At 40.7% G+C, this 27,966-nt stretch overlaps 1 protein-coding gene across 1 annotated transcript in view; it reads right to left on the reverse strand.

Moving 5' to 3' along the window:
* ADAMTS9 (ADAM metallopeptidase with thrombospondin type 1 motif 9) overlaps positions 1–27,966 on the reverse strand; it is a 173,873-nt gene that overhangs the window by 72,517 nt on the left and 73,390 nt on the right. Inside the window, exons 23-29 of the mRNA XM_089919522.1 lie at positions 26,683–26,847; positions 23,106–23,225; positions 20,400–20,504; positions 20,100–20,267; positions 17,844–18,113; positions 12,624–12,785; positions 10,304–10,480 (exon numbers count right to left, since the gene is read on the reverse strand). Of these exons, the coding sequence (XP_089775648.1) occupies positions 10,304–10,480; positions 12,624–12,785; positions 17,844–18,113; positions 20,100–20,267; positions 20,400–20,504; positions 23,106–23,225; positions 26,683–26,847 (1,167 nt within the window). The remainder of the gene's footprint in view (positions 1–10,303; positions 10,481–12,623; positions 12,786–17,843; positions 18,114–20,099; positions 20,268–20,399; positions 20,505–23,105; positions 23,226–26,682; positions 26,848–27,966) is intronic.

Consider the following 27,966-nt stretch of genomic DNA (forward strand, 5'->3'; position numbering starts at 1 on the left):
AGATCGCAACTACAATGAAACGAACAGGCTCTTCTGGACAGCACTTCCTCCCTGACATCACAGTTGTGACCTGCCACTGCTAAGCGGTTCCCAGATGCTTCACAGCTGATTAAGAGACAACCAAGGAGGAAATCATGATTTCACTAAGAAAGTGCCAACCGCAATGCAGGAATAGGTGAGTTGGTTGGGTGAGGGCTTTTTATGAACACAAGGAAAACAAACAGCACATATTTGTGGAAAAGTTCTTTAGCTCTCAAAGGATTCTGGGCTTTGACTGGGGAGCAATGGATTAAAAAAGGGGAGTCTGCATTTGGCCAAGTATTTACTAGAATTTACTAGCAAGACCGGCAATGAAAGTCTGGATTTCCCTGGGAAAAGGGGAGCAAAAAACCACACCATTCCCAGAGACCCTTGCATTTTAGCTGCCTGGGTGGGAGGGGCGGAGGGAGGTAGGGGGGGAGGAGGAAGAAGAAGTTCATGAGAAAAAAGCCAATGAAAAACTAGGAAAGATGCTGTTTACGCTGAGCTCGGACTAGAGCACCCACTTTTATTATGATGTTACAATGCAAATCTGAGATTAAAAACAGCTTCCTAAAATGTGTCAGAATTTTTAAAGCCCTGAAATAAATCCAGACCTACTCTCCGCTTCCTTGTAAAGTAAAATACACACTCTGAACATATTTATGTTTCTTTAAGCATTAAAAAAGAAATATTTTGAAAATTTTCAAACTTAAAGAAAAATCCTAAGAACATCACAAAGAACTCCCTCTGCCCCTTATTCAGATTCCCTGTCAACATTTCACCATATTTGCTCCCTCCTTCGTCCTCCCTAAATATACACATATATGCCATTATTATTTTTTCTTTTCCTGAAAAACTTGCAGACATAATGTGCCATCATCTCTCAAACTCTAATTTCCCCAAATCAAGGACACTTTCCTACATAACTACCATACAACTCTCCAAGTCAGGAAATCACTATTGATACACCACCAGCATCCAAACCTGTGTGTTTCTTTTTATGATTCCCTCCTGCAAGTTAGCTCTTTATTTCCATAGTTTAGGCCAGTGCAATAAGGATATCAGCTTCTGAGCAGTTCATTCATTCACTCATTCATTTCAATATTGTTGATAGTATGCCTACTGTGTGTAAGGCACCAAGCTTGGACAGTCGGCATCTACAGCCCAAAGAAAATTAAAGTTTGGGGCAATTCAGTAAATGATTCGGTTAAAAGGATTTTCACTTGAAACGTGGTGGCTATGTCTACATTTCTTCCTTTGTTCTAGTTAGAAAAAGGGAGCAAAACTACGTTTTGTTTCGTTGTTTTTAATGTCATCTCTTCCCTCACTTCATCTTACACACCTCCCAAACCATAACCACATCTTAACATGCACTTGCCACATGGATGGAGGAATACATCAGTATTTGGGCGAACGAGGGGCAAAGAACGAGGTGAATGCAAGGGCAGAACTCACAGTGGTTGACTGTCCCACCAATGGGAAGGAATAAGCCTTCGCATTGCCTGAAGAGTTCAACTCCTGTAGCTTAGTTTTAGCTCAAGAAAGAGTATGGAAGATATCTCAATGCATTTAATGTGTTTTATTTCAAGTGTGAGATCACTTCTTAATAAATTTTAATTTCATCATTTTTCATAATTCACTTGTAGTGCGACAGCATAGCACATTCTACAATAAACCTAATCGTACAAACATCTACAAATCCCCTCACTGGCTTGACCAAAATCTAATTTCTCATCCTGATTACCTATATATCTACTGAACAAAGAAAACACTTAGATTTATTACCTCCAGTTATTCTATTTCTCTTTGTATATTAAAATGTCAGAAATATCACTTAATGTGTGCTTAATAAATACTTCACGCTTTTTTCCCCCCAAGTCTTCTAGAAAGCCCCAATCTTGCTCTTTACCTGGTTTAATTTTAAGAAAAACAATTTTCTCATATTCATCCCTTTAGAGCTCTGAGCAAAATCTGTAAATGGCTCAATAATTCCAGAATGTTTCAAGCAGTTACAATCTGGAAAAACAGAAAATCTTAAATTGTATACATCCTCTTTCCACAGCTTTTCACCACTTCACCAACTAAACAGCAAGATGAGGGGATTATATCTTGGTTACCAAGCTCAGAACCTGGTTCAGCCACAGTCTGACCTAGAACCAACTAGCTAATTTTTCTGACGGTGCTAAGCTCATCAAGTAGAAGAGATTAAATTTGATAATGTGAGTGAATTGCTTTGCATAACTTCTAGCAGAAAGTAAACGCTCCAAAATGTAAGTGATCGTTATAATAAAAAGTCAAAGCTGTCACAATAATTATGGGATGAAATGCACTGTATAAAACTGAGGAGAAACAGCTCTTCTGCAGATAACTGAAAAAATCCATTCATCTACTTTCTGAGATACTTCAGAAGAAGGTGGCTTAGAGAGAGTTATTTGACTTATTTCCCATTTTAGTACACAGACAACCTAAGAGTGAGGATAATAAATGAAAAAGGGCTTCTAAAAACAGACCACCTGAACGGTTTATAGTTTAATTCAGATGTCACCCTAAAGGGGCAAAAAAACCCCACAACTCTATCTGGTCGCTAGAAAAGAGAACTAACTGATGACATCGTCAGCCAATTTGCAGCCAATGTCGTTACATACATTTTAATTTCTGAGTGCATCAGTACAGGGTATGAACATGAAACAATCCATAATGGTTTTCTTAACACTGGGGAGGCAAAGTTAAATGACGGCAATTATAGTGATGGAGGAGACACAGCCTCAACTCTGATTCTTCTGAAGTGTCTTTGAGACAGCTCCATAAACCTAATCTACTCAACCTTTACCTACAGGGCTCAGGGAATACGAAAGTTGCCTTCTTGAAACTTCTCCTTCAAAGAGGGAATGGTCTCTTGGAATTCAAGCTTCTACAAGGTGGCTACCTGGCGTTGTCCATTTTTGCCCTCTCCTAAAAAGCATCATTACACCTTGCCCTTTTGACCCATAGAACACATAAACATTCTTTCTCCTTAACTGAACTTACTGCCATTGATGAACTTGAACTCTGAGATGCAAAAGAGGAGAGTTTGTTTTAACAGCTGCTTTTATGTGGAGGCCCTGGAGTTACTACTCTAAAGGCAGCTGGTTCTAAAAGCCTCTTTTTTTTTTTTAGGTTTGACCATTGTATTTTTCTTTTTTTTAACATCTTTATTGGAGTATAATTGCTTTACATTGCTGTGTTAGTTTCTGCTGTATAACAAAGTGAATCAGCTATACGTTTACATATATCTCCATATCCCCTCCCTCTTGCGTCTCCCTCACACCCTCCTTATCCCACCCCTCTAGGTGGTCACAAAGCACCGAGCTGATCTCCCTGTGCTACTTTTTCAATGCCCAGCTGTCAGGGAACACCCACTAAAGTGTTCCCAAACAATGGTGCAAAACAGAATGACAAGAGGATGGTACATATTAGATGCAAGGGCATCCTACATAGGGACCCATTACAGGCTGACATAGGGCTTTTCTCCCCAATTTATTTTTATACGTTTACTGATCCCTTGGCTAGTTGAATATTAATTGCTAATTGCCTGAGGTTGCCCTGTCTAATACGGTAGCCACCAGGCACAGGTGGCTGTTTATATTTAGAGTAATTAAGTTAAGTACAATTTAAAATGCAAAATCCTATTGTACTTGGCCACATAATAAGTGCTTAATATTAGCCACATGTGGCTAGTGGCTTCCATATTGGAAAGGAAAGATAGAGAACATTTCCAACATTGTGGAAAGTTATTGGACTGCTTTGGCCAAGGCATAACCTCATTCTAATAAGAGAAAGGGGATGCAGGCCTGGCTAAGAATGGTGGCTTTGTAGGTTCAGCCTACATTGATTCTTTTCCATACTACTTCCTGTACACTCTTTTGGCTGCCAAGTTCCTATTTTATAAATTTCTGGAAAGGGATGTTGCAGTGCTTAAAACAATCCATGAAAATGAACAACAGCAAGAACAAAGATGGTGATGTGGCAATCCACACCTTCCAGATCTTTTTATTGGCACCTATTAAATCACAAAGGGGGAAATGTACTCTCAGCCACAACTTCCCACGCTGGTGTGAAGGCTGAGGACCCCAGAGAGGAGAGGCAGAAAGCCAGGCCCTCCACTTATCCTGGCTCTCAGACCCCAGAACTCATGTTTGGGTTCTAACGTAAAGGTGAACAGAAGCATATTTCCTGACAGGAGGTTTTGAAAGGTTCCATGCCATCAGCGAGAGGGCATTTATCACTGAAAATTATTGAGCAACTGCACATTTAAAAGGAAGGACGAGATCAATAATTTATATCGGTTGAACAAAGATCATTAGCAACATGTATATATATATATATATATATATATATATATATATATCCTAATAGTAATTTGTATTTTTATGGTTGTAGTGAGGCTTCCAGGAAAAAATTGTCAGTTCTATATGTGTTCAAATTTCCTGTTTCCCCACTAGAATGAATAGCTCCGACTGCTCACTGCTGTATCCTTAGCATGCAGAACAGGCTAGCCCCCCAGTAGGCCCATAACAAGTATTCGCTGAAAAATGAATGACTTTTTTTTTTTTAAAAGGAATGACCCACAGTCTTTTACGCCCTCCTCATAAATCTTCCTCAACTGCCTTTAATAATCAGGATTCCCTCCCAGCCAATTAGACTCGGACTCAGCCTCTACCTCCCACTCCACATTCCAAAGTTTCCATTCCTATCCATTCCAAAAGGGCAACTCGCTGACCTGAGTCGGGGGGGGGGGGGGGGGGGGGGGGAGGACCTTAACTCCTTCTCAGGGTCTAACGTCTCTCCTACCCTTGCCCCCATCCCCACCTTTGGACTTTTTAAGACTGTAAAAACAGAAATCTGTCAAGCTATCAAGAAATATCAGCTGTCAGAAAGCAGGAACAGAATCTCTGATAGGCATACAATCACTGTAAATACGGAGGGGGAAAAAAAAAAAAGTCCAGCTAAGTTTTATCTCCAGTGAAACAGATGCAGGCCAGTGTTTTGCTTTTTTGGAGCACATGTGAGATGAGTGGTTTATAGAGTCTTAATCTACCCTGAGTTCAAATAAACTTTGTAATTTCATACGTCATAATGTTTTCATTAAAAAAAAAACCTATCTTATTTTTTATACTCCATATTGATAGAGGCAAATAATGTGTTTCTTATTTCTTTCTTAAAAGACACTAGAAGTATGTTTAAGATCTGTCTTCATTAGTAAAGAAAAAAATATCTTATATTTATATAAAAATGCATACACATTTGATGTGATATTCCTTATAGCCCAAATCTTTATATCATCCTCCGAATCTGGCTATTATGATATTTTTCAAATAAAAAAGAGAGATGTTTTGCCATTCCCTAAACATAATCAGTTGTTTGAAGTGTTCATAGCTGCCGGTTATGGGAATTTACCAGTAAAAGTTATAAATTTAGATTTTCTATTGCTGGAGTCAAAGGGGCAATGCCAGTATTAGCTAAATAATGTTGAGTCTAGATGGAGTGTGAGTTTTAGGCATATCCTTTTATTGAATATAAGCAGGAGTTTAAAAAATTCATTCTGAACATGAGCTGTTTCTTTCTATCAAAACAAACAGGACACTGGGAGACACTGCTTTGGAAAAGATCCCTGGTGTTCTCCTTACTGGCTACAAGTTATAAATCCTTCTTTCTCCCAGGGGAGAAAAACAAAAAAAGGTATACTGACATTGAAGTTGTATCGCTAAAGTACATTATCACACAGTCAAATGGGTTCATAAAAACACCTCTCTCAACAGGGTAACATGGGGGCTAAATGTGACACAGATTTGCTTAACTTGGCTTGGTACATAGTAAATACTCAGTAAACGTTAGCTACGATCACCTGCTTTGGAGAAGTTATCTTATTCAGCACCTCATAAAAAAACCCTCAAATGCATATAGGGACTCCCTTATTTTGGTCCTTTCCCCCCCAGTTACCATAACAAACTACAGTGCAAAATGGAGGCTCAGCAGGGGAGTGGAACCAGCAAAGATCTGAGGTCACCTTTATGATTTATCATTTTTTGAAAAGTGCAGGTTCTCTTAAAACTTTCAAGTTACTGTTATGTTTTCTTTAATAAGAAATGCTTCTGAAATGTATTGCAGGTGAACAAATAACAAAACTGACAAATGTTGTAAGTCTTTTATAGTTATCTGAACACGAAGAATAAGGTATGATCAAATTGATGCACATTAGGTGAGCTTTTTCCTGTACCTGGCTCCTCTGACATATTCAGAACCATTTCTCCTAATCACTGGTTTTGTCTTCTGGCTATGCCTTAGCATTATCTACAAATTCAATAAATGGAGTATTCATATTTCATAGGTGAGACTCAGTGAATCAGGACAACAGTATTAGAGAAGAAAAAAAACCCAACAAAATATTAGGCCTCGTATGTTTTTGTTTATATCGCTAAGCATCATTTCCAATCCAGAAATTTTTTTTTAAAGTATCCCTTTAAAATACACATTTTTTTTTTTTTTTGTGGTACGCGGGCCTCTCACTGTCGTGGCCTCTCCCGTTGCGGAGCACAGGCTCCGGACGCGCAGGCTCAGCGGCCATGGCTCACGGGCCCAGCCGCTCCGCGGCATGTGGGATCTTCCCGGACCGGGGCACGAACCCGCGTCCCCTGCATCGGCAGGCGGACTCTCAACCACTGCGCCACCAGGGAAGCCCTAAAATACACATTTTGAACTATCCAATTACATAAAGCTTGCCACTTGGCTAACTCAGATTTGGGAGAGGATGGTACAGGTTGGAGGGGATTTACAAAATTAAAACGTGTCTTTAAAACCAAAAGAAACATACACATGCGTTTCTAAGCACACAGCCTATTTGCCGTTACAGTCTGCTGATAAACACTGATTTTTAAACATAGTACGTAAAATTAAATAACATGGAAAAAATAAATATGCTTTATTATATAAACACATAGAAATCTGTACTGCTCAAAATATTCAGATAATACTAGGCTTGGCTGCTTAAAATGTATTCGGAAAGTATGGTAGTGATATTTACAATCTTTATTTTTGCTAGAGATAGATGTGGTGAGGTGATAAAATATGATGTCAGACATTTTCTCTTCCTACCTACAGAAGCTGCAAACTTTAATATGAAAATGAGGTAGACACAAATTCATAAGTTGGCCAGGCAGAAACAAAAGCACAGTTCCTTCGTGAGCTCATAAATTCTCATTATTCGGGTCGACAGGCATTATTCCAAAGCACCTAAAGCAAGGCTCAGAGAACACATTTAGGTTTTGGCATGAAAAACTCACACAAGCAATTTCTCCTAAGGAGAACCATGGTCTCCAAGGCAATCAGCAAGCAGATACATGGGGCAATGCAAAAGGGAAGGCTGGAGGACCATCTTGGATAGGTGACATCACCTAGCAACCTTTTTGATTTCATCTTGAAGCAGCTTACTCTAGAATGCTACAGATTTTTTAACCCACTTCCCACTACAGTTTGACAGCTCTCTTTCCAATTTATCCCTCTAGTCACGGGATGTGTGCGTGCAATAGGCAAATCAGTGTTAAGAACCTTATTTCAAAAATAAAACATCACCAAGTCAGAGTGCAAGGACACGTTCAAAAGAGGACAGAAAAGACGAAATCTGGGGAAGGTGTTTTCCACAATCACGATTCTAAATCTCTAGTGACTTGAGCCAGAATTAAGGGTCTTAAGATGAGTACCTGAAGCCTACATTCACAAAAGCTTCATTTTAGAGAGCCTGGGCACCACGCTAACAGCCATTTGCAGTTTCTCTCCTAAATACTGCTCCTTGGTAACAACTGTTGAACTAGCCTATCTTCATTTTGACCTTGGAGAAGACTCACACGGCAACAGCTGCTTCTCGACACTATCTCCAGCTTGGGAGTACTTGGGGAAAGAAAGCAACAAGGCCGGAGGGGGACTAAAGGCTACCCTTGGTCTCTAATAAATCGAGTTCACTTTCTCTTGAAAGCAACATGTTAGCACCTTGAATACAGTTTTTGTTGTTGTTAATGTCACTCTCAGTTACAAAGATGAAGCACCACAGAAGTGGCTTTATGGCTGTTAACACAATTCACTGAGGTATGCTTCAATCTAGAATTACTAAGAAATTGTACCAAAGCATCAATAAAAGTCAACATAAAAGTAAAATCCAAATCCTACAGTAAGAATCTAAAAGGCTGCCCTCACACACATAATTTAAGTAATATATTACAAATGAATCTATTTAAATAAAACGCTTTTGATTTAGTTGTTGTAAAAATCACAATAAAAAGCCTTGTAGAAGTGGCCTTGCTCCCAGGCTGCAGAGGCATTTGAATATATATTTGAATAATGATCACTTTACAAAGGAAGCATTAAAATCGCATAGGCAGCAAAAATATTTTCAAAATCTGTGTATTTGCTCCTGTGCATTACAGAGCATTTAGAAGCTCTCTCTCTCTTCTTCTCTGTGTGTTTCAGAAAACTATGTGCAGGCCCAAGAACAACTACAATAAGAAAAACTTAAAGTCTTCAGTTAATGAACAGATCGTATTTTAAAATTTAAGCACTTAAGCTCTTAAAATATCTGTGGGACAGGGTGGGGATCCGGTGTAAAAAGAAATTAAGCTGTGTTTAGAAAGTGTTCAAGAAAGAGAATGCTGTGGAAATTAATGTATATATACTATATAATATATATTGTATATATATTATATACAATATATAGTGTATAATATTATATATTATATTAGGTATACACACACACATACCCTCTGAGGGTTAGGAGATGTTTTTTGGTCAATATTAAAGAAATGCAACTTTTTAGAGAGCTACTAGATTTTTTGAGATATACTCCAGTGTGGTATTGGCGTTGGCTGAGTGAAAAGGGGTGAAAATATAATGGGCTCAAGAGGGAAAATTTCATGAAAAATAATATGTAATAGGTGACTTAGGGAAGCTGGAATGTCAGAAGATGTTCTTGATATTTTAAGGTTATTTCTGATCTTTTTCAAAATGTTCATTTTGGGAGAGTGCCAGTATTGCAGACAAAATACTCTGGGTGAACAATACATCTGAAATGCCCTTGAATAAAATCCTTAGAGCCCAGCTGAATAGTACCAGTTGACATAACGCTCTAAATTCTTCTAGATTTCTACTTAATACAAAGTACAGTAGTTATACAGCTAGAGTTCTACCTGCAGACACAATCTCCGACACTGAAACCCTTGACTCTTAGAAGTGTCAACAGGTATTAGCCATGTCAGGTCAGTTAATCTGCTCTTTAGTTGGTTTTAGGAATGGTTAAGACTCTTCCTCAGAACCCTATGGAATAAAAAAGGCTTTTGGATATGACTTAATATAATATTAATTCAGCTTCAGTGCAATGAATGTATTCACGGGAATGTTTACTCTGTTTACATGAAACAGCCCTAATGACTCCATACCTATGGCACAATTTAGCCACAGTCTCGTTTTGACATAGCCTATCCTTCTGTTTGCCAAGAGCTGCCCCAGAAGTTTGCATAGTATTTACAATGGCGAATCTGTCTCACAATGTCATTTAAAAGTAGATCGCAAAGGAAGCCTAGGACCAAAGAAAAAAAATGGTCTCAAACAGGCTTTGTGTCTTGATAGAAGAGAGAACATTTCAGATGCCTTGAATGGCATCAGGTCACTGAGTCCACTTTAGAATTTTCCAAATGGTTTCAGTCAATTTTGTGGGCACAAGCTTTTTGGTGATTGTGTTGAGAGCTGTACCCGAGTCACAGAGAGGCAAGGTATAGTCTCTGAATCAAAAATTGCTTTGGCCTCAATAAGCAGGTATCTTCCCACCAAAGTCAAAACTACCAGCTTAGAAAAGGAAAGAATACCTGCTTTTGAGTTGTCGGCTTACATCACTTTGGAGCTTAATAACGGCACGGAGTTATTCACTTTCTTAAAAAACACACACACACACACACACACACACACACACACACACAAATATATACAGTCTAGTTATAGGAAAGGATGCTACTTCTGGGCATCGGCAAAGGCCTGTTTGAGGTACAAGTCACCTGTAAAGTCACTTTGGCAATCTCATAAAAAAAATTAATTCTGTTGTATGTCAATATGAAGAAAATAGCAGACTGTGTATAGCACAGTTTCAGGGATGCCCTTGTGAGGAGGATAATTATCTGTCCCAAAGGAGTGACCCAGAACACCTTGGAATTGGGCATGTTAGTTACATATTTTGCTTAACAAACATGAATAGTTAGGGCCGTACCGAACTCCAAGGGCCAGTACTCCATGCAGCGTCTTGAGGACAAGCATGTGTGTTACATTGCTCTCGATCTGGAGGCTTGTCAAGAATTTCACAGCTCAGATCTAGAAACCGTTCCCCGCTGGGCCGCTGACAGACCACCAGTCTTGTCCGCAAGCCTCCGCCGCACAGTTTGGTACACTGGAAGAAGAAAAAGGAAGGCTGCAGTTATTTTGCCTGAAGAGCCAGTGGCAAATTTTCTTTTCCTGTAAGAAAAACGTCTTAGCCAGACTCTATTACAGCATCAGGCAAGGTAAGTCTGTAGGCAGAATGAAGCTGAGTTACCAAAAGTAATATACGCAGCAGACCGGAGCCCTCTACTTTCGTGGTAGGTATTGTTTATTGAGCATTAGCTCTTCATCTGCACTAAGTGCTTTTATATATATTATCTCATCAAGAGGAGAGTGTAATTATTTGCCGCATTTTATATATGGGGCAACTGAGCTTAAGAGAGTTTCACTTGATCAAAGTCAATTCAACAGCAGGTGTCTAGGATAAGACTACAGTCTTTTTTTGAGGTATTCAAAACCAAAAATCAAAGAAACAAAAATCTAAAAACTACTCAGTACCAAATAAAGGAAATAATGACTTAGCTGGTTTTATTTTCTGGCAACCTCTAAGACGTTGTCACCAACCTTTGTCTATTCTGTGACTCTAGTCTCCATAGACCTTTCTGACGTTCAAATATTTTATGTTATCTCTGAATCTGAGGCTAATGATGGCTCTCCCCTAGGATGAGTAAACAGTGTGGTGGGAACATTGGATAAGGTTCTGACTGTTGGCTAGACCCACACTTCTGAGGCAGGAACAAGTTGTATTTCTTGGACAGTACCGCTGTGCTCACATCCAGGAACACTGACTGTTCCCCTGCTGTGTCAAGGCCAGATCTCCCACAGAATTTGGAATGATCTGGTCCGTGCTGACAGCCAGCATCCCAGCAAATGCGTGTACTCTCCTGGCTTCTATCCAATTACAGAAGCTTAAGCACAGGCCCCACGGGACAGAACTTTACGAGGAGTTTTGGGAAACCCACAATACACACGTCTCCAAACCTGACTTCCCCTTCCGGCCTTTCAGCAAAGCCCTCCAGAATGACGTATTATCACCGAAAGTTAACAAACTCTCCGTTATGAGTGCCTATGACTACTAGGTTACGTGGATGAAAGCATGAAATGTGGACACGTGATTTCGTTTAGCCAGGGGTGTGGACAAACATGCCCGTCCATCTCATGTGTCTTTGTTCCCCTCTTGGCGGGGTGGGGGGAGTCTCCACGATGTTAATCCTCGTGTGTTATTTTATAAATTTTACAGTCAAGACAGAACAACTCAACAAACTCTAAATATGGGTTCTCCCTGTGGATTCAAGAGTACAGAGATATATTCTTTGTTAATTAACTACAAAACAATAAGCATCTAAGTCCTACACACGATAGTGGCTCAAAACCCCATTCGATAATAATAGTAATGCTAATGATAATCAGTATTATTGGGAGTAATAATACTGATTATCATTATTATAAAAGCAGTTAACTGTGATTGAAGGCTATGGGCTAGGCTTTTGACACGCACTATCTCATATAATAGATGTGAACACTGTCAAGTGAGTGCCATTATTATTCCCATTTATAGACGAGAATACAGACATTCGGCAAAGTTGTATTGTTTGTTAAAGCCACAAAGCTTGTAAGAGCCAGGCCTGGGAATGGGACCCAGTTTTGTCTGCTCCAAATATTCTATTGCCTTTCATCGGTCATAGCAGGCAATTCTTAAAAGGTAACAGCTGAAGAATTTTATTATTTGAGACTATACAGCTAATTATTCATTTCTACAATTAAAATGCATCACCTTTGATAGGAACAGCAGCTCCTATTCATTCTGGTTCATCAGGGATTTGAAATATTAGGAGACACGATGCCATGGGAACAAGGGTGCATCACGAACACCCCAAGACTATGAAGAAGATGGCAAAATTTCCATTCACTGATTTAACACACATTTTCAATCACTTTAAAAGCACCCATGTTTTAATCAGCAGAGGTTAACGATTTAAAGTAGCATTTATCTGCATTCTTTCCTAACTTTCCTCTCCTGTGTAGTCAAGCTGTCTCTACTTGGTAATAAATGCACTTTTAAAATAGTCCAGAATTAAGACTGTTCTCCTAGTTAACCTGAAATCAAGAAGCTTTAACTAGAGCTACTTCTTTTCTTCAAATAAACTATGAACAATAACACTGTTTGGTGTTTGTTTTTTCCCAAAGGATGTATAAGTGGAGTTTGCTCTCACCTCTCCCCAGCTGCCATAAGCCCACTGAGGGCAAGGGCCAGATTCGCAGGATCTCTGCTCATCGGGTTTGATTCTTTCCACGCAGTCGTTGGCGGTGTATCCATTTTCATCCTGACACACAACAACACGCCGCTGGGACCCACCAGCACAGGTACTGGAACACTGAACACAGCAGACATCAGTCAACAGGTTAATCCCTACCTCGATCTCCATCTCAGGGACACAAAAAGCAGCTGGTTGAAGGGTCAGAGGCAAATGTGGCAGAAACCATTCTCAAGTCATCCACAATGGACAGAAAGCAATCCTGAGAACCTCCCTTCCGTGGGGCTGTTTAAAGTTCACGTCTTAGCAACACCTGGAGGGCAGAAACACGGCTCCCCCCTTGAGCAGGTTAGGTCTCAGCAGGTGTTTCATCAATGCCTAATGAGTGATCATGTCTTGGGATTTCCAAAGCTGTCCTATTCATCCTTTGCATCTCTGAGAGGTACAGACGTGCTGACTGACACCACAGTCTACTGGGAAATTCTCTTCTTTGCAAAACTGCAAGCGCTTATTTAGAAACAACATTTAACTTCCCATTCAACACCGGGGTCAAATCACATGATTCAGGAATTGCCAGTTGTTGAAATTAAGCTTCTGTACTAACTCCTTCAATTACCCAAGGAAAGCATCACGGAATGTCACTTACATATCATTTCCTTGCAGGTAACGTTCCTGTCTCTCCCTTGGCAGAAGCCTCTACTTCGGAGGCTAACGGTAGGAAGATTTGTTTTCCTTCTTTATTTTTATTCCCCAGTGAACTTGAATTCCATATTGACAGACCTCTCTTCAGGTGCACGAGCCAACTGCTTACTCCCTTTCACGGTTGTCATAGAATTATGTTCACCCTTCAGCTAATTTCCCACACAAGCTTCTCATAGCTCTCTTACTTATCTACATCTTGAGTGTTTTTTTCTTTCCATAATTTCCTTATCTTTTGAAACCCGATGTGTTTGCTAGTCTCCTTCACTCTGACCCTTAACTTGCACAATCTGTTTGCTTGTAAAACAACCATCTATTCCTCCAAGCAATCCAATTCTCAGGAATTATCAAGTCTCCCACTGCATCTGCAACATTGTTTTGAGTTCCGAGTTCCAATGGCTGATTTGTGCTATCAAACCCCAGCTCAAACCAGTGTTATTTCAAAATACCCATAAATACTGCTCCTTGCTGGTTGGCTTCTTCCATATAAAGATGTGAAAATGTTTATTTTTTGCTTATTGTACTGGACTTCAGTTCAATTTCCCTGCCTATGCTGGTCAAATTATAAATGATTTTCAAAAACACTGAGTTTAATTTTTAAATGTAGAGCAGGAAAATAGATTTATGAATTCTGTCTGAGCAAATATTTAGGTGTTTTTTTTTTTTTTTTTTTTTTGCGGTACGCGGGCCTCTCACTGTTGTGGCCTCTCCCTCTACGGAGCACAGGCTCCGGACGCGCAGGCTCAGCGGCCATGGCTCACGGGCCCAGCCGCTCCACGGCATGTGGGATCTTCCCGGACCGGGGCATGAACCCGTGTCCCCTGCATCGGCAGGCGGACTCTCAACCACTGCGCCACCAGGGAAGCCCGGTAATGTTTGATTTACAAAAATCCTACCTCTATTCTCTGAGGATTTTGATATACTTACTTGAAACTTAAAAATATTTGTTTTCTACTTTTAAACAGCTTATTATGTGAGAAACACAGAGAACTATTATTTTAATCAGCTTTGTTTGGGGACCAGAATTTAAAACATTAGGAAGGACCTTCCATATTGTAAACAGATTTGGAATATATATATTTTGGCCCTTGAATTTTTCCTTTGATAATAAAATCTTGTATTATTTATTATGTCACCTGTGTTATTGTCCCAATAAAATGGTAAGCTCCTTCAGAGGGGATCAATGTCATACTTGTATCCCTATTAGATCCTATAGTGCTGGTCACAGGATCTACTGCCTGATCCAATTAGAGTTTCTAGAAGCAACAGTTCCATAAACCACATGCTACCCTCCCTTCAATATGGCTGAGTGGAGCAAGGAAGGATAACAAATCCAAGGTCAACTAATCTACTGGCTGCCCAGTGACCAGTCAGATACTTCCTATTGAGAATCTGACCAAACAGATATAGCGCTCAGCTGGGGGCCAAGCAATTGCGCCATACAGTCTAGAACTTGTGCTTGCACAGTTCTGAACCCAGCATCGGCCTGGGTCTTTATACTCCCATACACAGGTGAAGTATTGTATATCATCTTTCTCTAGGTCCAATTTTGCCATTTTTTGATTAACAGGGATTCTTAGTTCCATTCTCATGTTGCAGAATTTCACTCTGGACTTATTTTAACAATTTTCCTGTCCTCTTTAGATGACATATTTTCCCAGGTAAACGTTTCTTCGAACAAACCCTGTACCTATCATCCACACTGAACAAAACAAGAGAGAATGGCCACTAGGGAAGCAAGAGATGATGGACATCTGGTATTTTTATCTGCCTACTATACTTCCCCTTAACACCTGGCAGCCCAATTTTCCTTTAAGGAATCATTTCTCCGCCAATGGATGTCATCTTAGTGGCACTGTGTTTTAAGATGCTCTACATTTCCCTGATCAAGGAGTAACAGGAACGGGCTGCCAATCACACTTTCCTGGGAATTTGAATCATGAGCAGAGCAACTCAAGGGTGGTTCAGAGTTGAAAAGGGTTTGTTAAGACAGAAACTCCTTAAAGAAATGTATTATACTGGGGCTTCCCTGGTGGTGCAGTGGTTGAGAGTCCGCCTGCCGATGCAGGGGACACGGGTTCGTGCCCCGGTCCGGGAAGATCCCACATGCCGCGGAGCGGCTGGGCCCATGAGCCGTGGCCGCTGAGCCTGCGCATCCGGAGCCTGTGCTCCGTAGAGGGAGAGGCCACAACAGTGAGAGGCCCGCGTACCGCAAAAAAAAAAAAAAAAAGAAATTATACTGTAGATACTACTGTTTCATCTAGAGATCAGAGATTGGCATTTGGCCTGGGGGCCAAATCTGGCCTGCAAGCTGTTTTTATAACTAAAGTGTTATGGAAACACAGCCATTTCCATGTGTTTACATATTGTCTATGCCTGCTTTTGTGCTAAGACAGCAGAGCTGGTTAGCTGCAACAGAGACTGCATGGTCCACATAGCTGAAAATATTTATTACCTGGCCCTTTGCAGAAAAAATTTGCCAACCCCTAGCTAGATCCCTGAAGATGTTCTGGTCCCAGTCTCTACTGGGGCTAAATGAACAGTATTGTTTGTTTTGCTTTCCCTTGAAGGAATCAATTCCTTTTCTTTTGCTTGCAACCAGAGACCCCTAGTTGGTAACACACCAAAAAACTTACAGAAGGTTCAGGTTTACGCAAAAACATACTGTAAAATGAGGTTCTGATTCCAGAAACTACTGGAAACGTTAGATTCCCATTCTCTAGTGTTCATGATTCTTTGCTGCCTTTCCTGCTGTGGCAGGCAGGAAGAACCATGCATCCCAAACCACGCAGAGATGTATACACATGCCACACTCTTCTGGGAGTAAGTCAGGCACGCCAGCCTACAGCTGAAAAATCACGTTGTCCACCTTCAGCCTCACTTAACTTAGGAAAAAAAAAAATCCCCAAACAGAAAACAGGCACAATGAGAAGAATGGTATTGCCCACTGCTGCAAAAAGGTTACCTAATCCTCCCTAATTGGGAACTCTGCCCAAGGGCAGAATCATTCAATCTTAAAGGAATGCATTATCCACAAATGTAGTCCTAAACAAGAATAGCTTTCAGTGCCCTTTTTTTTTTAAAGTTCTAGTGTTATCATTAGAATACACATGTTTGCGTTGTGATTTTTTTCCACTGGAAAAATCATGGGACACTCAGTGATGACCTCTCTTGATCACCCTTTAATTTCTCAGAACCCAAATTTCTTCTAACCCAGGCAAAGGAAGCCTCAAAGTGGGAAGTAAGGGAGGAGAATGAGGTGGTGAAGGTCCCAGGCAGATGTTCTGCTTACAACCAACAGGTGCAGTGTGTGAAAACACTCGGTGGCCATCTGCATTCACAGGGAAGTAAACCTAATTTATTGAAACACAACCATGGTGGGAAACGGACAGGTTCCTTCTAATGCGCTTTAGTCCAGAAATAATTAAACACAATTAGCAGTACTGGAAGGAAATGAATAGCAAACAATTAAAAGGACTTCGTGAGTGATTAATAAACACCAAACGCCCCATACCTCCCCAGGGTCTCTTGCTACCTTACCCCTCCTGAAGTTCCTTTAGACATGTCCAGTATTCCACAATAAAATTATTTTTTGGAAAATTATTCAGTAAAAATTCTGAAACTTTCGAGAGCATATTTTTCCTTTGAATGCTAGCTAAATATTATTTGTCAAGGTCTTCCTAATTTGAAGGACAAAGATAATGATAACAGTAAAAATAATCGTCGACATTTATTAAATTTTCACGATGGTGGGCAGAGTGTAAAACACTTTATTTGCATCGTTGTATTTAATTCTTACGACAACCCAAGAAAGTTGGAGTTACTGTTAACTCTGTTTTACAGATGAGGAAACAGGCTCAAAGAGGAGAGGGGACCTGCCAAAGACACCAAAATCTGAAAGTACAAGTCCTTGGATCAAACAGAGGCATCTTTCCTTAAAGCCTGTGCTGATAACCATTCAGGTATGGAATTTTCCCTCTAAGCACAGATTTTACCCAGCCCACTCCTTCTCTCCTAATCCAAGACAATGATCTACTACGACAAATGGCATAGCAATTGTGACACTTCAAGACTACACTCATCTGGAAGATAGCAAGAAGGAAAATGACTTTCATTAAAAACTCCCTTTCAGAAAAGTTCTTCTGCCCTTCTAATCTTCCTTCAGGTAAGAGCTGCCTGCCACCTCCAGGATCAATCATCACAGCTTCACATTACCTTCCAGGAAGCTGTCTGATCAAATCATCCAGCAGTGACACCCCCTCCCCTCCACCCAGTTAAGGTAGCTTAGAGGTGCGGGCAGACTGTCTCAAGTGACACCTCTTCTGGGACTGCAATTAACCTCAACAAATGAAAATGCACAGTGGCAATCCCTTCTGACATAAATATGCTCCAGAGGTGTTTCTAGTTTGTTTCCCTCCAAGCGCTACATCAAATGAAAGAGAAGAAAGCAAATTCGCAAAGGCTTCAGGGAATACTCACTGCTCCCCAGGGGCCAGTCCTCCACTGGTTTCCTCCGAGCACGTGGGTGCGGCTAGGGCTGACGCTCCTGGGGCGATAACCCTCGTTTTGGAAAGGGTGCTGAGCGAGGCCACTGTCTGGGGTCCGCTGAGGGCATGGTGACGTGGAACAGTCCTGGTCGGTTTCTGGGATATAATCCGGGTCGCACTCGATTTGATCGATCACGTGGTCACTGTAGTTGACACAGACCACTTGCCGGGTGGTCCTCCCTTGCCCACACGTCACGGAGCACTACATTGGACGTTCAGAAAGAGAAAGGGTGGTTCAGACAGTCGCTCAGGCTCAAAACCCTGGCATCTCCCCGTCTCTTTTCTTCCCACCTCATGGTCATTTTCATGGAGAAGGCTTGTCGGACCAGTATGCAAAATACATCCCCATCAGCCACTTCCCACCATCTCTGCCATCGCCTCCCTAGTCCAGGCCACCGCCTTCCCTTGCCAGGACTATTGCAGTGGCCTTTCAGTTGGGCTCTTGTTTGTAATCTTGACACCTTCCTCCCAACCCAAGCCTGTTATCCACATATCATAAACCATGACCCTTGCAAACTATAGTCAGATCATGTCATTCACCTAGTGACTTCCCAATTCACTGTGAATAAAGTCCACAGTCCTTACCTTGACCTAGTAGGCCCTTCATGACGTGGCCACTGGCTACCTTTTTTTTTTTTTTTTTTTGCGGTACGCGGGCCTCTCACTGCTGTGGCCTCTCCCGTTGCGGAGCACAGGCTCCAGACGCGCAGGCTCAGCGGCCACGGCTCATGGACTCAGCCGCTCCGCGGCATGTGGGATCTTCCCGGACCGGGGCACGAACCCACGTCCCCTGCATCGGCAGGAGGACTCTCAACCGCTGAGCCACCAGGGAAGCCCTGGCTACCTTTTTGACACATCTCTTATCACTCTCCACACCGCACTCCAGCCCCACGGGCCTTATGGATGCTTTTTGAGCAGGCCAAGAACACCCCCGTCTGAGGGTCTTTGCGGCGGCTCTGCTTTCTGCTGTGCAACACGGATGTCCATGTGCTTCACCGCTTCACTCCGTGCAAGCCCTGCTCAATGCAATGTGAGGCCTTTTCCGACCACCTTGTCTAAAAGCACATCACCCCTTTCTCTCTGCCATTACTGTGTTGGACCTTTTTTCTGGTATGTATCAGTATCTGGTGCTATATCATATATTTCTACCTTTATTTGCTCATTGACTGGACCTGCCATTGGAATGATCTTCATAAAGGCAAGGACTTTCTTATTTGTCAGTCACTGCTCTTTCTAAATACCTGGTGAGTAGACAGATGGATCTGATAGATGTACGTGTGTACGTTTGGAAGCTCAGGGCGTGAGAGTGGGATGATCTACCATTTACTGAGCACCTTCTTTGTTCTAAGCGTTTAACAGCCAGAATCTCAAATAATCCTTACAACAGCCTTATAAGGTAGATATTCTTTTTGGCCTCTTTTAAGAGCAGAAGAAACTGAGGTTCAAGGACTAACACCAGACTGCTCAAGGTCATGCAGCCAGTTAATGTCAATGTCCGGATTTTTACACAGCTCTCTCTGAATCCAGCTCTCACATTTCATATATGTATTATGGTTATTTATTGAGATATTCATCTCCATTCTCTTCACCTGTCCTAAGCTCTGTATTTATTTCCTGGACTTGGGAACTTTTGCAAGGCAGAAAGCAGGAGTTACCTGAACACAAAGGTTTTTCTACTTTTTTTTTTTTTTCTACTTTTATAAAAGTCCACAGGTGGTTCCTGCTGTGCACAGGAGGCTGGGTCCCCAGCATTGCCTGAGGGTTCCTACTTCTCCCTCTCGGCAGGGAAGCCAGAGGCACAGGACTTGAAGGGACCACGGGATGCAGGAGGCACCCAGATGCAAGTTGAGGCCCTCCCCTTACTCCCCCCACTTCTCCCTGCTACTTCTGGTACTGCACAAGCCTACTACATTCTAATGTGACTTGGTTCAGTTAAGACTGCATTTTCCAACCAGCCCAACAGGATGTGGGCTTCAGGGGTTGTAAGTTGATTTACACATTTTTAAACAATGTGCATTTCTTGCACATCTGGCTAAGATTCATACCAGCTGCACATACGCGGAGAAGAATATCTCACAACCAAGTCCAATTCTAAAACAGTGCCCATTGACCTTGGGGACCCACGACTAGTCATCCTCCTTACAGCTCCCCCAGTCCTCTCCCAATTCCAAAGAATTCACTTGCTTACCGGGTTCCAGTCCAGAGCCTTCCACCGCCCACAGGGGGTCACAGAACATTCCTCCTTTGCCACTGGTCTAGGGAGGGTGGCACAGGCACTGTCGTCAGCCACAGAGCCATCCTCGTCCCGACAGCTGACATATCTCATCCGGGTACCTTTTCCACAAGTGGCTGAGCACTGGGTGTTGGAATAAAACAATGCAGAAATGTTATCTGAAACAGTCACTCACTGGATAGAAACCTACTTTCTCAAGTCGTGTCAGAGAACGTCTGCCTTCCCTCCCACCCTCTCTACTTCTTCCGTTCTTACTGGCGTCCAAGACCCAAATCGCCACTGGGTCCTTGGAGCACTGTGTGTGCTTCTCCTTGCTTCTGGGGCAGCGGGGGGAGGGTGACAAGATGGTAATTCACAGTCCTAGACGCGGACGGGAAGAAAAAGCCAAAGTTACCTTTCAGTCATGGCGTATACAAATATAAGGACTAAGAATTCTAAGATCTCAGACTTCTGGGTGATTTGGGGCAAGTCACGTGACACCTCTCAGCCCCAACTACAAATTCAACTGTGAAATGGGATATAATCTGAGTCCCTTTGTGGGTGCCTTAATACAAAACCACATTTATTTACCTGTTTGTGTGAAGAAGGTATTGTAAAATGACACACAATTTAGGAAAGGGCAGCATACCCTTTTAAAATGATTAACTGTTAATGTTTTGAAACATTCTGCAGGCCAATTTCTGCTTCTACATTTCAATTCGCTTCTTAATCAGATTTTGCTAACCATGAACTTGCTTTCCGAGTGTACCCGCAGATAGCTCCTGAGGCCCCGAAGAAGGTCAACTCTAGATACAAGAGGTGTGTATTCAATATCACAAAGCCTAGAATTTATATCACACCCTCAATCACTCAGAGGCAATTCCTATGATGGACTGAGGTTATCCATGCGTAGGTAATATTCCCAGATTTCCAAATGGGAAATCGGAAGTACACACCTGTTCACAATCGTTCCCAGCCTCAGTGGTTATCAAATGTTCTTGGATTAAATACATACCCATTAAATGCCCAGGATGCCCGGGCACAGTGCAAAGTGCTGGAGGCTCAGCGCGGAAGTGACTTTAGGAAGTTTACCAACGGAACAGGAAATTCTGTTATTTGGTTCAGACCTTGCCTATTCCTCTGCCTGGGTCCAAAGAATGGCACAGGGAACTTGTCGCACAGTGAAAAATTTATTCACATGCTGCAGCTGCAAGAGCTGCCCTACAGTCAGTCCATGGATATTACTGAATAACCTAGAAACGTATGTTGTGAATCTCTAAGGGAGTCGCTAAGACCTTACATTCTGCGTGTTTAGATGTCGCAGCTAATTCCCAGGCATTTATCATGCAGTGGGTTGGAACATCTCAATAAAAAAAATAAAGATGACACAAGTCACAAGCGGTGTTTGGTTAACTGATCAGCAATGACAGCATGAACAACACTGCCATATTCATTTCCTTTTTTGAGACTCCGCATCCATCAACAACACATGTTGCCAAGTAGCAGACTGAGGGCACTCAGAGCCAAGGCAGTACAGTGGCCAGATGGGGCCTCAGAGCATAACTTCTGGGTGTAGTCTGGGTTCAAATCCTGTCTTCTGCAATTAGCAAAGCTGATCTGCAAACCCCAGTCTTCTCTTTACATATTCTCCTTACACAAATGATGCCAAAATCAAGGTCCACATGGAATAGTGTGCTGGTGAATGATTACCAACTAGCTCTCTCGAGAAACAAGGCGTGCTTATGCGTGTGTACAGATATGTCTGTGTATATACATATATACATACACACATATTACATGCACCTATGCATGTATATATATGCTTGTTTATTATAAGTTTTTCTGGTATAAAGAATGTGTAGCATAAAATTTACAAATAACAATAAAATATACAATTCTTTAATTTAAATTTCATAGAGGCATTGATTCTTACAGAATACGTTTGTTGTTTTTGCTGAACTCTCGAATCTGTGGCTGAGCGATGGTTGTCGTTGCTGGACAAGTGTAGTTCTGACATGAATGTCAGTTGATATTTTGTTTATATTTAAGAGTATCGTGAAAGAGGAACAATGAAGATGTATGTCAGAACTTCGCTCACTCACCCGATGACATGAACAATTTCTTTGCTGAACCAGCAAATAATTTTCAAGTACCAGAAAAATATTTCCTTATTTTTTTATGCTGTTTACAACATAACAGCTGCAGACACAAGACTTTTAAAAGTTTAGTCTGCATTATTAACATTTGTTCCCTCACTTTTTTGAGTCTAAACCATCAATACAACAATCAATTAAACTCTGAATTACAGCGTGTACTGATTTCTGTGGTGTAAGTACTCTCACCATGGCCAATCTCAAGCTACCAACCTGATATCAATGAACACAGAGTTAAAAAGGGATGTGCAGTAGCTCACCACTGTACAGTGTTTCCGCCATGCATGTAAATGAGGGTGAACTACAGGAAAATAATTAGAAAGGGAAAAGTGAGTATTTCTCAACTTAATTTTTAATAGCATCTATTTATGTATAGGTTTTTATTTTCAATTTTTAATAATGGCTGAATTTAACAACCAGCTTGCAAAATTTCTGAAAATTTACCAACCATCGCTTGTGAGCTAGAACAAGCCAGCTCCAGCACATGCAGCCTGAACATATGATACTATTTGCCAAACCCTACATTGAAATCATTAAAAAAATATGAGTTCAAGAAAACCAGCCCAAAGAGTCAACCTTTGCCACCCAGTAAGAATCAGAATCAAGCCTACATACAATTCCAATAAGCAGAGAAGAACAAAACTGGTACATCAAAATATTAGATCCAGAATGTAACAAATAAGTAAATCCAGAACAATTTAGTTAGTCAGTTACTGTTTCCTCTACCTACATACTTAACTATGAAAGGACTTCAGTTTTGACTGAGCTCCTGGGAAGTTTTGGCATCAGTGCCCAAAGCCAATAACTGATTTTGACAAAGGAAATTTACCTGGGTATCAGTTGGTCTAGTTGCTGCATTGCAGTCGTTGTCATCCACCACTGACATGTATGCCCCAATGATGCATTTCACTGCTCTTAGCTGGTATCCCTGTCCGCAAGTGACACTGCACTGGGGGAAAGAAATAAAACAGAAAGTATAAACAATCTAGCCAATGTTCTCTTTCCCTAACTTTACCTATAACATTCTACAAGAGAAAAAATATTTCCGTCATAGTGGGCCAGAGGGCTGGCACTCAAAGATATTACGTAAAAGCAGGTAATCCTACTCTGTACAAATTATACTGATCGGTTATCAAGATATTACATGGAATTATTTCTGCCTCCCATTGGAATTATGTTTGTAGGAGTTCAGTTCCTTGACTGTGAACCCCTGGAAAGAGGGGAGTACATTTCAATCATTTTTACATCTTTCACACTCTACCTAGCAGAATGCTGTGGCTAAAATAGGTACTTTATATAGTTATTTGACTTCTGGAAAATTTTCCTAAAGCGATTATCAGAGTTTGCATGAATATTTTTGTATAAGAATGGTCTTTGCAATATTATTTATAAAAGGCAAAATATTAGAAATCACTTAGCTAGGCAAGAACCAAAAGTCAATTAAATGCACCATGGCAAACAGATCATAAGGAAAATGTAGCCACTAAGCCTAACTGTTAGATTTAAAGAGCATCTAAAAAACAATAAGTAGAGGGAGTGACGTCATGGAAATGGCAGTTCAGGAAGCTCCAAGAGTTGATCCCTCCACTGAAGCAACGATTAAGCTGGCAAAAAATGGCAGAATCTTTTTTTTTTTTTTTTTAACTCTGGAAGCTAATCAAACACTTAAAGCAACTAGGTGAGTGCTTACTGCCAAATTTCAGTAGGAAAGTGTTGAGATATTTTTGCTTATTGCCTTCCTGCCATATTACACGTTCCTCTCAAATGCACATGGAACATTCTCCAGTACAGACCATATATTAGGCCACAAAACAAGTCTTAATAAATTTTAAAACCCTGAAATCCCACAAAGTATCATCTCTGGCCACAAGTAGAAAGAAATAACAGGAGGAAAACTGAAAGATTCACACATATGTGCAAATAAAACAACAGAGTCTTAAATAACCAGTGGATGAAAGAGGAAATCACAAAGGAAATTAGAAAGTACTTACAGATGAATGTAATCAAAAATAAAACATAAAATTTATGTTTTAATAAATATAAAGATGCAGCAAAAGCAGTGCTCAGAGGGAAATTTGTCTGTAAACACGTATATTATTAAAAAAAAAAGATCTCAAATCAATAACCTAACTTTACCCCTTAAGGAACTAGAAAAAGAACAAACTAAACTCAAAACTAGCAGAAGGAAAAAAAAAAAAAAAGACTAGAATAGAAAAACAACAGAATCAACAAAACTAGAAGTTGGCTCTTTAAAAAGATCAACAAAATTTATAAATCTATACCTAGACTGACTAAAACGAGAGGAGACGCAAACAACTAGAATCAGAAATGAAAGCAAGGGCACTGCTGCTGACTCTACAGCAATAAAAAAGGATAATGAAAGTATGGTGAACAATTATATGCCAACATGTTAGACAATCTAGATGAAACACACAAATTTCCAAACACATACTAATTACCCAGAAACACACAAAAAAATCACAAAACCTGACTTAAAAAGAAACAGAACATTTGAACAGACCTATAAGAAGTAAAAAGATTGACTCAGTAATCAAAGACCTCTTAATAAAGAAAAGTCCAGGACCAGATGGCTTCACTGGTGAATTCTACCAAACATTTATAGAAGAATTAAGTACTATGCACAATAGCCAAAAGGTGCAAACAACCCAAATGTCTGTAGAGGGATAAATGGATGAATAAATTACGGTATATCCATACATGGAATATTATGCAGCCATAAAAAGGAATGAGGTACATATGTGTGCTACAACATGGATGAACCTTAAAAACATCATGCTATGTGAAAGAAGCTGGAGACACAAACAGTCACGTATTGTATGATTCCATTTGTACGAAATACTTAGAATAAGTAAATCCATGGGGGTAGAAAGCAGATTGTTGGCTGCAGGGGTGAAGGGGAAATGGGGGGTAACTGCTTAATGAGTATTTTGGGGTGACAAAAATGTTTTGGAACTAGATAGAGGTGGTGGTTGTACAACATTCTGAATGTACTAAATGCCACTGATTTGTTCACTTTAAAATGGTTAATTTTGTTTCGTGAGTTTTACTTCAATTAACAGAAAATTGATGAAATACAATCCTACTGTTAGTTTTTAAAACATAAGGAGACAATCATAAATGTATTAACTCTGCAGTGTAGAGCTAGGAGTGTGGTTTTCTTCTTTTTGCTAAATTACTTTTTGCAAAACTTCTTTTATGAACATGCGTTATTCTTCAATATTTTAAGAAAGTCTGTTGCCCTGAATTGCACGTTCAGTCAAAGGAGGGACAAATTTCTGGCTAGGACTGACCTGGTATAAACACACATAAAAAAATAGGCCTTTCAGTTCTAAAAGCTGTTATATTCAAATCTTAACAGTGGCCCTGAGCTGTGCTCTCCTTCTGCTATTATTTACAAGAGCTAGCAGATATGGACAAAAAGGAGGCAAGATCTGGGGCATGAGTGGACTCCCCCTGTTTAATAAGTGTGATCAAACATGATCAGCCATTCTGACCAAGGATGCTGTGTAATGGAGAGGAAGAGTGCCAATGTAAACGGTAGAAATTGTAAGGGTGTAGTAATAAAGCTGCTCTCATTTACTGCACGTATGTTGGAAATGAAGACGTAAGCTAGGGAAGAGGCTGTGGCTGGACAGGGTGGAGGGAGAGTCATTCTTAAAGAGATTACACAAGTGACAGCAAGCAGCTGCTTTGCTTCTCTTGGGAACATGGAGCGCTACTTAAATAGTACCCGAGCGCTTTTGCTTCTATATTAGGAAAGACTTAATTCCAAGAGTAGTGGCTTCTTAAATGCAAGCCCAAGGGAGACTTTCACTCTCTCCTTTAAGAACAGTTCAAATGACTGTGAAACCTACACTGGGGGCTTGGAAAAGATTCTTGCAAAGAGAGATGATTCCTGTAACCTTTGATCTAATTAATTCTGTTTGAAAAGTCTGAATAATTTATGAGAGGTGAACGTAGGAATCATGACACTGGGAGCCAAAACATCCCTTCCATATCCCAGTCCAGACCCTCCTGCCAAAGACACTGGCGCTGGATCACATTCTGTAACAGACCCACAGCTGCACGCTAGTAGATAACATCAGCCAGGCACGAGATCTGTTGTGAATTTGTTCAAATTCGTGTGTGCTCAAGCTACAGTTTTAACCCAAGGGCGAAGACACGCACGTGGGTCTGGAAAAGGAATAATCAGCTCCAGGAGGCCAAGCGGCAACCCTCAGAAGTGGGGCAAAATGGTTGCAGAGTTTCCATCACTTGGCGCCACGGAGGTGCAGTGCGTGCCACATGCCATGGTGGTTAAATCCCGGCCGCTGGAATGTCCCTCTGCAGGCCCGCTCCAGATAAGAAGGAAAGGATGTAGTTAAGAACTTTATCATTCAAAATACCTGTCCCCAGGGACCTGCCTGCCAGGACGCACATTCTGGCTGCTGACAGGTCTGCATGGAGGCTGGCTTGGTCTCAGAGTCACAGATTCTATCGTTTAATCGATCTTCGCCAAACTGACACCAGACCTGGCGGTGCTTATGCCCTTTTCCGCAGGTGACCAAGCACTGTAATAAAAGGTACAGCCAGTCAGGGTCATTTCTGAACAATGTACTGTGGTTCCCGGGGATTAGTCATTGATTAACAGGACCAGGTGTGCTCTTTTCCCACAGCAATTCCTCTCAGTCGTTGCAATTTGTAAATACATCAAGGTTCAAGCTTTTCACGCATTCACTCATTCGTTCATTCATTCTGTATTTATCCAGGCTCTGGGACAGTTTCAAGCACAGAATAAACTTAACACAGCATCATGCTGTGAAATCCTGAAAAACAGCATTCATGGTTTGGTAGCATAAGAGTTAAGGGTGGGGAATTTACGAGTCAGACTAACCCAGTTTTTAATCCTGATACTGTTTTTTAATCAGCTGTGGATACTAAGTGATCTCCCTGTACTTCAATTTTCTCATCTGTACAACGGGGACTACAGTAATGCCTACTGCCAGAAATTGTGAAAACTAAATAAGAAAAATCCAAGTGAAGTACTTAGCACATGCTCATTCAATGAGTCTTAAATATAATCTAAATAAATAGATAACATCATCATTATTATCTACTTCCATTGTAGAAAACTGGAGAAATACAGAAAGACATAAAAGAGAAAACTATAATGATCCCCAAATCTCACTACCTACCTAGGGATAATTATTATTAAAATTTTGCTGTTTTCTTCCCAGTCTTTTTAGCTATGGAATGTTGGATCATACTGAATATATACTTTCATATCTCCCACTTCCATTTCATTAAGTATTTTTGCAAAAGTCTGTTACTTAAGCTAGTATTAGCTATCTAAGTAGAACTTAAACCCAATACCTTCTTTCATCTTTTTTTTTTTTTTTTTTTTTTTTAACTAAATACTAGAATTGAAGCTAAGGCCACGTAGTTAACATAGAACATAAGAACTAGGTTTGTTGTTAATTTGTCCAGGAGTCAAACACTGTTAATCACATGCACTGTTACTTGTCTGCCATTTCAGAGGCGTTAATAGTATTCTTTTACGATTCAGATTTTATTTAATGTTGAAAGTAAACAGTTAATATTGCACTTGCACGGATGAGATAAGGGAATGGATGCAGAAGCTGTAGCAGGGAAATACCTCTTTCGCCACATTCCTGACTTGGCCCATAAAT

The sequence above is a fragment of the Delphinapterus leucas genome, chromosome 10 (assembly GCF_059928025.1).
Source record: "Delphinapterus leucas isolate spDelLeu-1000000601 "Yukka" chromosome 10, BTC_Dleu_Yukka2, whole genome shotgun sequence".
NCBI lineage: Eukaryota > Metazoa > Chordata > Mammalia > Artiodactyla > Monodontidae > Delphinapterus > Delphinapterus leucas.